The following is a 14978-nucleotide window of genomic DNA, read 5'->3' as shown; positions in this document are numbered from 1 at the left end:
AATCCTGCGCCCTGTTCCTGTTATTTAGCTCATGAAACAGTATTACTTTAATTTAACATGAATATGCCCTATCGTGCTGGTTTGCAGTGAAAATGACGATGGAAACACTGTGACACTTATTTTAGGTATCTTGGTTTAATTTGAATCTGAAAAGAAAGACGGATAATCCCTTGACTAACTGGAACATGCTGTAAAACACATTTCTGCAGACAGCTAACAGTAATTCAGACATTGTTCTGTCAAGAGAATTCACCATATAGCTAGTTTCTCCAGCGATGCATCACATGCTTGTTAATCAGTGAGTGTCTGGGAATGAAACCTTCTAGTTGTGTTACAGGGGTCTCCAATCCTGCTCCTAGAGGGACAATCTTCTGCAAAGTTTTGCCCCAACTTCAAGCTCTAAGATCAATCTTTATCGGGAAACCCGGCCCAGAACAGTTTGATATAGTATGTGTAGCAACAAACTGGCGTTTAGGAAAGTGTTCGTGTAGGTTTTATTGTCACTTAATATTTGAAGAAAAAATGCTTTTAACCCAGTGGTAACCATAAATTAGTCTAATTTCATCATATGGCAAAGAGCAGCGTGGATATTCTGCACTTGTTCATTTCTACACATTTTTTAAATTAAATTCACTACAATACAGTGTAGGACAGTTGGGCACATATTGCTCAGTTTATTTGCTAATATTGGTTTTCAGTGTTTTGTTTTATTTTCCCCTCAGAAACAGTTAAACAGCGGGGAAGTCGTGGCCTAATGGTTAGAGAGTCGGACTCGTAATCCAAAGGTTGCGGGTTCGAGTCTCGGGCCGGCAGGGATTGTAGGTGGGGGGGGAGTGAATGTCCAGCGCTCTCTCCACCCTCAATACCACGACTGAGGTGCCCTTGAGCAAGACACCGAACCCCCAACTGCTCCCCGGGCGCTGCAGCATACATGCTGCCCACTGCTCCGGGTGTGTGTTCACGGTGTGTGTGTGTGTTCACGGTGTGTGTGTGTTCACTGCTGTGTCTGTGCACGTTGGATGGGTTAAATGCAGAGCACGAATTTCGAGTATGGGTCACTTCACTAATAGGGGAAACCAGATTGTTGTTACCTTGGATAAGTAATATTGTTATGCTAACTAATTAGAAATGAGCTTTAGGCTAAAGTCGCATGCATCTCTACAGTAACAGCTGAAGCAGATCATCTCTAGATCAGGCGAGTCCAGTCCTGCTCCGGGAGGTCAATATCCTGCAAAGTTCAGCTCAAAAGCTAATTAAACACACTAGAAACTGACAGGTGTGCTGGGGTGTGTGTCCTTTTACGAACGTTTCCCAAAAATAAGAGAATCGCACATAGAGGTGCTTTAAGTGCTGCTCAGGAGTCGCTATCTGTTGGTCAAGTGCTGAAATATTCATTTAATGGCTCGTAATTGTAGTACACGCTCGTTTATTGAAATGTTAACATAATGCTGCGTCCCAGACAACTCGGATAATAATATAATATAATGTAATGTAATGTAATGTAATGTAATGCAATATAATATAATATAATATAATATAATATAATATAATATAATATAATATATTTTTAAATGTTAGTATAATATTTATATACAACAATAATATGTATTATATATATGATATCTGCAGAGACGTTATTTCCAGGTCCAAAACATGGCTGGTTTTCGTGCACATCAGCAAGCCATTGACAGATTTTTATGAAGTTATCCCTATTTTTTTCCTAGTCTTTGAAGCATATTTTCTACTTTATTTATTTATTGTTCAATCATTAATTTTTTTTTTTTTTGGTTTTGTGCCCTTTTATTGATTTAATTTAATTTTATATAAATAAACGAAAACGAGTAATAAAGTGTACAATAAAGTAGAATGAAAACCTTTAATTATAATCACACTGCACTTGAATAAAGTTAAAGGTGTAATCTGCCGATTGTCCTGCAGGTGAACTCGTAATTCTGTCTTCAGACGTAGATCTACGATGATTTTCAAGAGCTACTTAAGTTACGATGCTTTTGGGAAACAAACAGTAGGCTAATATTAAGATCAGTCGTACGATCGTTTTTACGAACTTCTTAGGCTTACGATGCTTTAAACGCTGCCCAGATCCCTGAGGTGATCAACATCAAAAGCATGACAGTGAAGTAATTTGATGTACAATAACATATAGTTTCTTTGTTTGTTTGTAAGGGGTTCAAGCGAGTTATTAATGAACTGTTATGTTACAGTTTTCCAGCAGTGGTCTGACTGTCCAGCAGCACAGGCTTGTTTTACTAACAGCTAGGTTTCCACTGTACACAAGTGTATAGCTTCCTCTAGCGATAATAAGCAGAACTGCTAGAGATATACTCATCTATTACAGTAGAGGTCGAGCGCTGATTTGCTCCAGGGAAGATCTTTATGTGTGCGAGGAAGCGGAGAAAGACAGGACCTGTGGAATATTTGAGGGATATTTGACAGATATTGTGGAATATCTGTACATATAAACATGTTAAAGATAAAGTTACTCAAAATGCATTTTATGTTTTAAGATATTTTATGATAAGTATTATAATATTTTTGTTATTCGTCTATTCAGCAACAATTGTAATTCATTCTAATGCAATGCAATAATTACGCTCTAAAAATGCTGGATTAAATACAACCCTATCTATCTATCTATCTATCTATCTATCTATCTATCTATCTATCTATCTATCTATCTATCTATCTATCTATCTATCTATCTATCATCAGCTGTTGTGATAACTAAATAACTGATAACTGGTTTTTTTTTCTTCATATTTTTTATAAGCCATTTGTTGCTTGCAAAAAAAGTATTTCATTAGAATATCATGCTAACCAGCCAAACCTTGCCTCTTTGGTTGTGCCAGCAGTTCATTTATCCCCAGTTCAGTGTCTGTATGAGGCTGACATCTAGTGGACATTTCTATTATCTGGGAATTTACAGACACGCCTGTTTTTCTCTCAAACACAGAACCAGGAAGAGTCAGTGTAGAGAAACCGAAACTTAAGTGCTGTTGTCCTGCTTCTTTATATCAGCACTCACATGCAGGAAAATGGCAGAAGCCCGTATTTCAGAGGAGCAGTTCTTGTGTTCAGTGTGTCTGGATCTCCTGAAGGATCCAGTGACCATCCAGTGTGGACACAGTTACTGTAAGAGCTGTATTACAGACTGCTGGAATGAGGAGGATCAGAAGAGAGTCTACAGCTGCCCTCAGTGCAGACAGACCTTCAGTCCAAGACCTGCTTTAGCTAGAAACACTGTGCTGGCTGAAGTTGTGGAGAAACTGAAGAAGGCTAATCTTCAAAGTGTGGTTCCTGCTGGAGCTGGAGCTGGAGATGTTCAGTGTGACGTCTGTACTGGAAGAAAATACAAAGCCGTCAAGTCCTGTCTGGTGTGTCTGAACTCTTACTGTCAGAATCACCTCGAACAACATGAGAGTTGGTTTAAAGGAAAGATACACAATCTGACTGAAGCCACTGGACGACTGCAGGAGATGATCTGCCAGAAACATGAGAAGCTCCTTGAGGTTTTCTGTCGCACTGATCAGAAATGTATTTGCTTGCTGTGTTTGGTGGATGAACATAAAAACCACGACACTGTATCAGCTGCAGCACAGAGGACAGAGAAACAGGTGAGGAATTATTTTGAAGTAAGCTCTTATATTAATAAATATCAAGAACATTTTGAGTTTGCATTTCATAACTGACATTCCAAAAAAGATTTAGCTATTGATCCACTCCACCAACACTGGATTCACGCAACCTTTATATAATGATTTAGTGGTAGGGTACAACGGGGCTAAAGACGCCTTTGATATTATTTTCATCTAAACCAGATGGCACACAAACGTGGCGTAGCACTTTCCAAAACATTGGCTTTTCAAGATGCAGGTGTATTTTTATCTGATCTTTGACGCGATCGCGCGCAACAGTGCAAAGTTCATTCTGTGCTTACTTAATCTATTATTTTATGTTTTTTAAATTGTTGTAAATTTAAATAGCAAATGAGAATCGCTAAAATTAATGCATACAAAGGTCTTTATGATGTTCAGTTTTGTTTAAGATAATTAAAGCAGTAGTTTTTAAATAATGAAAGAATATGTAAAAGTATGGTATTTGGGGTAAACAGCGTCCCTGCTGTTGGGGCTAAAGGCGCACAGTAATTAACATGATAATTAATAAATGGCTGACTTTTCCATTTGTTAACATGACAAGGTTAGATTCAGATGGTAAATATCATATATTATGTTGGGTGCCCATATTAGAGATAATCACCATGTTTAGAATGAAACCATCATATTTAAAAACATGATATTAATCATATCATATAATAAAATATGTGTTGTTACTACTGTAAATATATATATTCATTTATTATCGAATCTCCTTCAATACTTTCAGAATCTTTACTTATTATAATGATTTTGTTTCTGTATTTTAAAATATTTTTTTATATTAAGTAGTATTTATTGAACAAAAACATTTTTTTTTTAATTTTTCAAATTAAGCAGAAAATAGTCCACTTTGCTAAAGTGATTGTTTTGAACAAGTATTAACTTAGACATTATTTTAAAAACAACAACAACATTATTTTAGCTGACGTATTAGTATCAATACCGTGTGAGGGGTAAAAGGACCCTCTTGCCACCTCATACATTTATAAGATTTTTAAACAAAATAAACAACTTGAATGATTTATTTTCACACAAAATCTGTTGCTCCATTAATGTTCAATACAACGTATGTATTGTTCTGCAATTATACATTTTAGGCGCAGTGAATAGCACATTTTTTCTTAATGTGGGCCTTTAGCCCCATTGTATCCTATATTATATAATGTAATCTTTTTAAGCATTTGTTTACTCAACAGAGAGACTTGAAGGAGACGCAGAAGACGCTCCAGCAGAGAATCCAGCAGAGAGAGAAAGATCTCCAGCAGCTGAGAGAGGCTGTGGAGTCTCATAAGGTGAGTCTGGAGAAGAAGAGAAGTTTGTCTCCGTCTCAGTTCAGACTCACTGAAGCCTGAATCACTGTGTGTCCTAACAGCGCTCTGCACAGACAGCAGTGGAGGACAGTGAGAGGATCTTTACTGAGCTCATCCGCTCCATTGAGAGAAGCCGCTCTGAGCTGATACGGCTGATCAGAGATCAGGAAAAGCAAGCAGTGAGTGGAGCTGAAGGACGACTGGAGCGACTGGAGCAGGAGATCAATGATCTGAGGAGGAGAGACGCTGAGCTGGAGCAGCTTTCACACACACAGGATCACATCCAGTTCCTGCAGGTAACACAGATCTAGAAGAACACCACAGTGAGATCTGATAATACAGGACACTTTCACTAAATTTTCAGATGTTTTGATCAATAAATGTTTATAACTTCACCAATATTATGAACAGATGTTGCAGTTTTCATGATAGTAGAATTATAATTTCTCTTCATTTCTTCAGTTTGTGTGTATTTGTCTTCATTCTGATGATTGTGTCTGTGCCTGTAGAGTTTGCAGTCTCTGTCTGGTCTACTATGGGAATCTGCAGACAGCACAGCACAGCACATAGCTGTCAGTTCTCAGCTGAATTTTATTGACGTGAAAAAATCAGTTTCTCTACTGAGAAAAGAGCTTGAGGATTTTTGCAAATATGAAATGGAAATGATATCTGATAAAGGTAAAATATAGGACATTGATTTGCTCACAAAAATAAATAAAGCATGATTTACAGCAATATAATTTAAAACAGAGCAGAAACTATGGCATGGATTGTTTTAAAACTGAAAAGGTCTACTGGTTTCCATAGTGAAATACATCGAGATCATTCCCTCCCCTGAACCCAAAACCAGAGAGGAGTTCCTACAGTGTAAGTTATGAAGACATACAAGCACACACATGTATTTATATAGCTGTGGATGGAACAAGTGGCTCAGAATTATGAGATGAGTTTCAAAATCTGGGATTCAAGAAGTGATTTTAAAAGCAGTATAATATAAATTAATATGATGCATCTAATCAAATACATGTAATTGAGTGTCATTGATCATTTGACTCTTTGCGCAGATATTCTTCCATTAAAACTAGGGCTGTCAGTCGATTTTTAATCTAATTAATTACAGGGTGCTGCGATTAATTAATCTAATTAATCACCGCAAATTAAATTTGGCTGTGAAAATAACCTCATAACATAATTTAAAGCTATTGATGTGTTAAATGTTTAGGCTACAATGGCCTAGCATAAAGTATGGAACATAAAAGAAGATCATTTGAGAAACATCTCATGCAATGAAAGTCATTGGTAACCAAACCAGCTCCCCAACAGTGTCTTCAAAACACTTTCTTTTATGTTGTGCAAAAGAAAAGTAAGTCATTCAGGTTTGAAACAACACGAGGGTGAGTAAATTATGACAGAATTGATTGATTTATTTATTTTTGGTGAACTATCTCTTTAATGTTTTTATTTATTTATTGTTAATTAAATGCAGTTTACATTTACATGTAGTCATTTAGCAGATGCTTTTATCCAAAGCGACTTACAAATGAGGACATTAGAAGCAATCAAATCCAACAAAAGAGCAACAACATGCAAGTGCTATGACGATCTTGGTTAGCCTAATGCGGTACACGCAGAAAGGATAGAATAGAAAAAAGAAACCTAGTGTTAGTTTTACAAGAAAAGCTAGCAGTTAGAGAATAAATATGCAATTGACAGAGGGTCAAATGTGTGTGTTTTTTTTTTTTTTTTATAAAAAAGAAGACAGATAGATAAAATAAAATTAGAATAGAGAGTGCTAGAGTTAGAGGGTCAAATAAAGAGATGTGTTTTTAGCCGATTCTCGGACTCAGGACTCAGCTGCTGGGATTGAGTTGGGCAGGTCATTCCACCAGGAGGGAACAGTTAATGAAAAAGTCTCTGAAAGTGATTCTGTTCCTCTTTGGGATGGCACAATAATGGGTCGTTCACTTGCAGAACACAAGCTTCTAGAGGCACATAGGTCTGAAGTAATGAATTTTTAAAGGGGTGCAGAGCCAGAGGTGGTTCTGTAGGCAAACATTAATGCCTTGAATTTAATGTGAGCAGCTATTGGTAGCCAGTGCAAGTTCATGAACAGAGGTGTGACATGCGTTCTTTTCAGCTCATTAAAGATTAATCTTGCAGCAGAATTTTTGATTAATTGTAAAGGTTTGATAGAACTGGCTGGAAGACCTGCCAAGAGTGCATTGCAATAGTCAAGTCTGGACAGAACAAGAGCTTGAACAAGGAGTTGTGAAGCATGTTCCGAGAGAAAGGGCCTGATCTTCTTAATATTGTATAATGCAAATCTGCAGGACCGGCCAGTTTTGGCAATGTGGTCTGAGAAATTCAGTTTATCATCAATCATAACTCCATCAATTAAATTTTTATCACCAATCATAATTCATGAAGTACATGGCTCCCTTTATGAATGGGCCTTTGAATCATTGATTCACATGATTGGTTCGAAACGCGGATTCATTCAGAAACTAAACACCGCTGTGTTGCTCACAGACGCACAACAGTTCTGCGGTGGCTTTATAGGTAATATTTTCGTTGGCAAAATTGAACAAAAACAGAATATTGTGTTTAAAATGTATCAACTAACATAACTTTGTTTATGGGGTTGTTGCCCTGCATCATATTTGTCAACAGTCAGGTATGACATGTAAGATGATGTACAGGTTTGGGGGCGTTAACTGTGTTCAAATATTTTAATCGCGTTATTTTTTCATAACTAACTAATTAAGTTAATGCATTAAACTGACAGCCCTAATTAAAACACAAGGTGCTCTTTTGATGATCTCAAATCATGCTGGAGAATCCTGAAAACTTGTCTTCTTCAGATCTCTGGGTTTCAGCCTCAGTTTTTCAGCTCAAAATATCAGGAACTAATTGGTAGTGGACAGTTCTAGCTAGAGAAACCTGTTTAAACTGACTTGAAAATATTAAATCCAAGTAATTTTCAGCTGTAAAAGGTTTTAGCTGTTTGGTACATATTATTTCACCTTTATCTAAAAAAAGAAGAAGATATATATTTAAATTTTTTTTAAAAAAGCGAGATTCAATCAATTAAAACACACAAAGATACATTTATTAGACACATGAAGTTGTTTCCTCTGAAGTGTTGAAGTACTGTTACCTGTTTTGTCTCCACCAGACTCCTGCCAGTTGACTCTGGATCTGAACACGGTGAATCCAGTCCTCAGACTGTCTAATGGGAACAGAGAGATTTTCCAGGGTGACACAAACTATATGTATCCAGAACATCCAGACAGATTTGATTACTGGGAGCAGGTGTTATGCAGAAAGAGAGTGTGTGGACGCTCTTACTGGGAGGTTGAGCGGAGTGAGAATGGTGTTGTGGATGTAGCAGTGTCATATAAGAACATCCGCAGGAAGGGAGAGGTTGAGAGAAGGGATTGCTTATTTGGATGTAATGATCACTCTTGGAGTTTATGCTCCAGTTTCTCCAGATACTCATTCAGACACAATAACATAGAGACTGATCTCTCTGTGAAGCCCATCAGCAGGAGAATAGGAGTGTTTGTGGATCACAGAGCAGGAACTCTGTCCTTCTACAGCGTCTCTGACACAATGACCCTCATCCACACAGTCCAGACCACATTCACTCAGACCCTCTATCCTGGGTTTAGAGTTTATTATGGAACAACAATGAAACTCTGTGATTTATCAAAATAGAGATATTCTACCAAAATGTTTCATGAAACCATTGCTTTGAACTGCATTATAAATGAGTAAAAATTCCATCAATCAATGAATATACTGTAGATGACATGTTGCTGAAAAAGTTTGAAGTTCAATTAAAGATCTTCTCATAACATTCATCTAATAATGGTCATAATATAAAAGTGGGATAAGAATAAAAATGAAAAAATAATAATTGACTAACAGCACAGGAATTACCATGTGTTGTTGGACCCCTTAATTGTATATTGCAGTGTGTTGCTTATCTTATGTCTATGTTTATTGATATTATTATTATTATTATTATTATAAATAAAACATTAGGCAGTAATGTGACTGATGGACTGTACCTGTGCTGATTGTCCTGTGACATTTTTCTTTTTATTGAATATGAAGTGTCTACAGCCCTGACCACAGATCATATTAACTTGCTATGCAATGCTGACTGGTCACTGTAAAATCTAAAAACTGTAACGTACTGTAACGTACTGTAACGTACTTTGTCTTCTGTGTGTGGAGACCCACCCAAGAGAGTCTGTAGCTCGTGATTTTCTATCACAGGTTTACATGTGACCATCAGTCTTGATTACTTGCAGCACATTTGACAGTCTCCTTCCTGAATTGGACTTATCAATAAGTGTTCTTATGTCTCAAGGTTGTAAGCTGTTCTGTGAAAGAGGCTTGCTGGTTAGTTTGCTTGTTAGGAGCCAGGAATCCGATTTATGACGTCAGCCCCCCCTCTTTCTGGCATCTCAGTTTCTCAGGTTTCAATGTTCTGATGCATCTTAAATTTTTCTTATTCAGTCTCTGATATCTTACAAAACCTAACATTTTTGATGGTTTTAAAGCTATAATAACTAAAGAAAATGTGTACATAGTACATAATGAAGTGTGCAATAGGGTCAAGTCTGTGTTCTACCTACCAGTTTTGCCAGGTTTCACTAGAGAAAATAGCAGCCTGGTCTGTACAAGTAAGGCTGTCCAGTATTGTTCATTTTTGTTCCTTGAACCAGCAACAATGTTGTGAATAAAGCTATGAGAAAATTTGTGAGAAATTGGCTGGGAGAAATTAGTGTGCCCAAAATAGTAGCTCTAATGAAAGCCTTCAAATAAAAGAGCCAGTTGCTCAATGGTGAAAAAATACATTTAACAATAGTGAAAGCATAGAAGAAGAGTTTTTTTTCTTCTTTTTCTTTTAAAGAGTCAGCAGAATGCAGTTAAGTGCTCTCAGAAGAGATAGCTTTTTCTTGAATATCAGGGATTCAGTTACGCTGGGTTAGGAAAATCATTCCTTCATTCGGCAAGCAACAGTGAACGTGAATGCTCTGGAAAGTGATATTGCCCATATTGATTTTGGCCATGTGGCCCATCCTGATTTTGGCCATATTGCCCATCCAAGTCATTCATCCCACACTATCAACAGGCACTTCTTGTACTTCGTTTGGGCTCCACAAGTATCATTCGCTGATGATACTGTGGTTCTGGGCTTCATCTCCAACAACGATGAGATCACATACTTGGATGAGGTAGACAGACTCACATCATGGTGCCAGGACAACTGTCTCTCTCTGAATGTGAGCAAAACTAAAGAGCTGATCATGGACTTCAGGAAGAGACAGCAGCAGCCCTACTCTCCTCTTATGATCAGTGGGACCCCTGTGGAGAGGGTGAGCAGCTTCAAGTACCTCGGTGTAAACATCTCAGAGAACCTGACTTGGACTGCACACATCCAAACACAGGTTAAGAAAGCCAGGCAAAGACTGTACCATCTGCGACAGCTGAGGAAATTCAGGGTCTCACCAGCAATCCTGAAAACTTTCTATTCAGGGACCATAGAAAGTGTATTGACTCAGTGCATCTCAGTGTGGTATGGAAACAGCTCCAATCAGGACTGCAAAGCACTACAGAGAGCTGTGCGCTTAGCTGAGCGCATCTCAGGGTCTGCTCTCCCCTCTCTGCAGGACATCTACCTCAAACGCTGCAAAAATAGAGCTGTCAAAATCATCAAGGACTCTAATCACCCTGGTAACCATCTATTCACTTTGCTTCCATCTGGTAAGCGCTTCCGTAGCCTGATGGCAAAAACTGAGAGACTTAGGAGGAGCTTCTTCCCCCAGGCCATCAGGCTCCTAAACTCTAACTCTGTGTCATAACATCACTTGACTCCATATAAATATCACTATTTCAATAAATTATTCCTAATTCTTTTCTACCCCGTATTGCTGCTATTTAAATACCCTGTACAACTTTTTGCACATTCTTTTGCACATTCCTTCTCATATTACCATTTAAGTCAACAAACATACTGACCTGCACATTTATATTTATATTTTTATCTTATCTTTTATTTTATTTTATTCTATTATTTTTTCTACTTGTCTTTTTCTTAATATTTATGTACATTCGGCGTTTTGTATTCTATATAATTGCACTGTCCTTGGAGCGGACCTGACTTACATTTCACTGCTGGTTATACTCTGTATAATTGTGTATGTGACAAATAAAATCTTGAATCTTGAATCACAAGGTGTCACTGTGGCCTCAAAGCTTACCACTCAACTACTCTGGCTCGATTGCTATTCCTGAGGTAAAACACACTCTCCTCATTACCCTACTGACAAAGAAATGTAGAAATAAATACATTTAGAAATAAATAAATGTGGACATAAATAAATAAGTAAATACAGAAATGTGAAAATGAATAAAAGTGGTCATAAATGTATAAATAAATAAAATAAAAAGTAAATAAATGTAGAAAAAACATAAATAAGCAAATTCAATTAAAAATAATTATTTATTTTTGCTTTTTTACTTTTCTTTGTACATTTATTTATATATTTATGTATTTGTTTTTTTACATTTCTTTGTGCATTTCTTTATTTATTTCTAATTATGTCAGGGATGGCATTCCATACGTAGAAGTTGCTATCCTGCAGGGTTTTTAGCTCCATCCCTGATCAAACACACCTGAACAAGCTAATTATGGTCTTCAGGATTACTAGAATGTTTCACATTCCAAGCTGATGAGTTGGATTAAGCTAAACTCTGCAGGACTTTGGACTCCATGGCTGGATCTGAAGAACCCTGCTGTAAACCTTGTGTGAGCGAGAATGAGTGTGCTTTTCCTTTTTAAATGTAATGCTCTTAAATTGCTGTTTGACCATCTCTAGGACTCTTTCTCACAGTTTGCTGAATTTGTGCTGCAGTTCTGTGATGATAAAAACTGTTCAGGAGTCTGGAGGAGCCTGTCTTAAGGTGGCTCCTGGAACAGGACAGAAAACCACTGATTTAGGGGACATTAACACAACACCATTTTTAACTAAAAACAGAAAACGTTTTATGCATTTTGGACATTCATTTACACAACAAAGGCGTTTTGGGGGGCTGACAATGCAAACTTTTAAAAACGGGTTTCAAAGAGCAAGTTTGTGAAAACAACACTAGGGTTGCCCTCAACTAAAGATTTTTCTAGTCAACTAATAGTCGTCCATTTAAGCTATTAGTTGACTAATGACTCATTTATATTAATGAAAAGAGAAATTAACTTAGAAAAGAAGACACAACATTAAAAGCTGAATGCCATGAATTTACAGTTTTCACGTTAGATCCATGTATATGATAAGTAGAGAGCTCCATCGAGATAATGTCCAACAAATACACCGTCCAGGTTCATCTGTCCATTCTGTGAGAAGGGCTCCAACGGTAGCCTAGCAATTTTTTTTGCTGCTGTGAGAGCAGCTAACAGTAAAGATCTTTGTTGGACAGACAAGGTGAAGTCCCAAAAGTCATTCATGAAAAAATGGCGCAGAGTCAAACATATCTCTGTACCCAACAAATATGATAGGTCCAGTGAGAGCTGAGTCCAAAAAGGTGAGAGAGAGGGGCACTCCCAAAAAAAAAAAAATGCAAAAATGTTCCTAAAACTCCTTGGGACCAGAGATTACACTTAGGAGAAGACGACAGATTAATATAAAACGTTTCATTGGAGTCAAGTCAACCCTATGCAGCAATTTCGAGTGAATCATTTGGTGATTAGGGTTTTTAGAAGACAATTTAAACACACCCCATACCTGATGGGAAAATAAAACATGCACATCCTCATTAAGATCCTTAGCCCAAACAGTAGTAATAGATAAAGGTTTGTATGAATGCTCAAGAAGAAAGAGATAGATGACTGAAGCAGAGGAGGGAGATTCCTCAGAAGGAAGGATTAGTTTGTGTAAAGGGTGAACAGGCAGAGAGTTCCAAGGCACCCCATACACCCGTAGCGCCGATCTAATGCACAAATACATAACAAAGGAGGTGCCTGCAGATTATATTGAGTTTTAAGATTCTGGAAGGATTTTAATCCACTATCATCATAGATATCTCCCAGAGTGTTTACTTTATTATGAGTCCATTGCAGACAATGAAATGGAGTACTGCCTGACAAAAGGTTATTATTGTGGAAAATTGGCGAATGCCTATGCCATTTTGTAGCTAGTGAACGTCTTTCAACATCCCTCCATGTGGAGAGATGGGTTACAATGGGACCAAACCGAGATTTACACTGCCTAAGCAGAACTCCCGAAAAACAAGATGCTTCAATTTACACAGATAAACAATAGATTCCTCAATTGCTCTCCAAGACACAGAAGCCTCAGGATCAAACCAAATTGATAAAGGGTGGAGGGAAAAGGTTTGAGCATACAGTCTAAAATTAGAGAAAGAAAGACCTCCATGTAATCTACATCGTTGTAAGGTAGTCCGTTTAATACGAGGACATTTCCCATCCCATATATACCATGAAACACATGCATGTAGTTTATTCCAGTAGCCAACTGGTGGAGCGAGAGGAATCATGGAAGAAAATAAATTAATATGTGGGAGAACGTTCATTTTAATCACCGATATACGGGCCTGAAAAGAAGTATAGGAAGACGAGACCTATTTTCCAAATCTGAGGATACTTTGGCTAGAATACCATTCTAGTTTTTTGAGACGATTTCCTGCAGGGAAGGAAAAACATCTATCCCCAAGTACTTAAAGATTTGAACCAATGGAATAGATATAGAAAGGGACATAAAGGGGAAGTAAACATGACTTACTCCAATTAATTTTAAACCCAGAGAGAGATCCAAAATGGTCAAATAAATTCAGCACGGGGAATAGAATGTGACGGCTTCTCCAAAAACAATAAGATATCATCAGCAAACAAAGAAATATGATGATGAGTATTCCGTATATTTATGGGAGAAATAGTTTCAGATTGTCGGACCGCTTGAGCTAAGGGTTCCAAGGATAGGGCAAATAACTGAGGAGAAAGCGGGCAACCCTGACGAGTACCTCGATGTATAAAGAATGGGTTAGAGCGAACAGCACCTGTGAGAACAGTGGATGCTGGATTGATGTACAGAACTTTTATCAGATTTATGAAACTCGATCCCAGACCCAGATGCTGTAGAACCGCCCATAAATAGTTCCATTCTAGCTGGTCAAAAGCTTTCATCGCATCTAGAGATAATACTGCTCAAGGAGAGGATAAACTATTCTTTGAATTAATAATATGATATAACCTGTGCAAGTTATCCGAAGCTGAGCGAGATTTAATGAATCCTGTTTGGTCATGATGAACTATTCATAAATTTCTCTAGACGACGAGATAGTACTTTAGCATATAATTTAACATCAGTCCCAAATAAAGAAATTGGCCGGTAACTAGAACACGAAGTCAGATCTTTATCTTTTTTTAACAAAAAAGAGAGATGTAGAATACAACTAACAGTAAGCGATACTGTTTTCACAATGAACTATGTATTAAGAAGTGAACAGTGAAAGACAGTCACCTAACCATTTAGAGCATCTCTTCTTCGATTAGACAGAAAATGTCAAGCTGAAGCTCACTGAGAGTTGGTGGATGAAAAGGATCTAAGAAAAACTCTTGCTTCTTCTGGGGAGTGTAGCATTTTAGGTTCACCTTGATTGAGAATGACCTTCAGCCTTGCAGGATAAAGGAGAAATTCTGGATGCCAGCGTCTCTCATCTCCTTCATAATTGGCACAAATACATTTTGTCTTTTTGCGGTGACCGGAGAAAAATCTGGAAAGAAAGACAACGTTGCTCCGTCGGAAGTTTTCACCGGGGCATGAAAACCCGTGGTTTAGTGCGATCTGAAGAGAGCCTTGTGTACACGCGATGCGCTCGCTCCACTTCAATCTCTTTGCCCCCAGAGACGGGAGCCACGTCGGTAGAGATCTTTTCAAAAAGCCCATAGGTTTGTCCTCTTTGGAAC

General features: G+C 37.6%; 1 protein-coding gene across 1 annotated transcript; it reads left to right on the top strand.

Moving 5' to 3' along the window:
* The first annotated feature begins 2963 nt into the window (after window positions 1-2963).
* Window positions 2964-9204, top strand: LOC306846182 (tripartite motif-containing protein 16-like). Its single transcript, XM_079379335.1, has 6 exons — window positions 2964-3632; window positions 4871-4966; window positions 5047-5280; window positions 5494-5662; window positions 5792-5851; window positions 8160-9204. The coding sequence occupies exons 1-6, from the start codon at window positions 3054-3056 to the stop codon at window positions 8699-8701; spliced, it is 1680 nt and encodes a 559-aa protein (XP_079235461.1). The 5' UTR covers window positions 2964-3053; the 3' UTR covers window positions 8702-9204.
* The last annotated feature ends 5774 nt before the right edge of the window (window positions 9205-14978 follow it).

Source organism: Barbus barbus (assembly GCF_936440315.1).
Source record: "Barbus barbus genome assembly, chromosome: 26".
NCBI lineage: Eukaryota > Metazoa > Chordata > Actinopteri > Cypriniformes > Cyprinidae > Barbus > Barbus barbus.
Note: the sequence above shows the minus strand (reverse complement) of the source record. Positions and strands in the feature narration are given on the sequence as shown.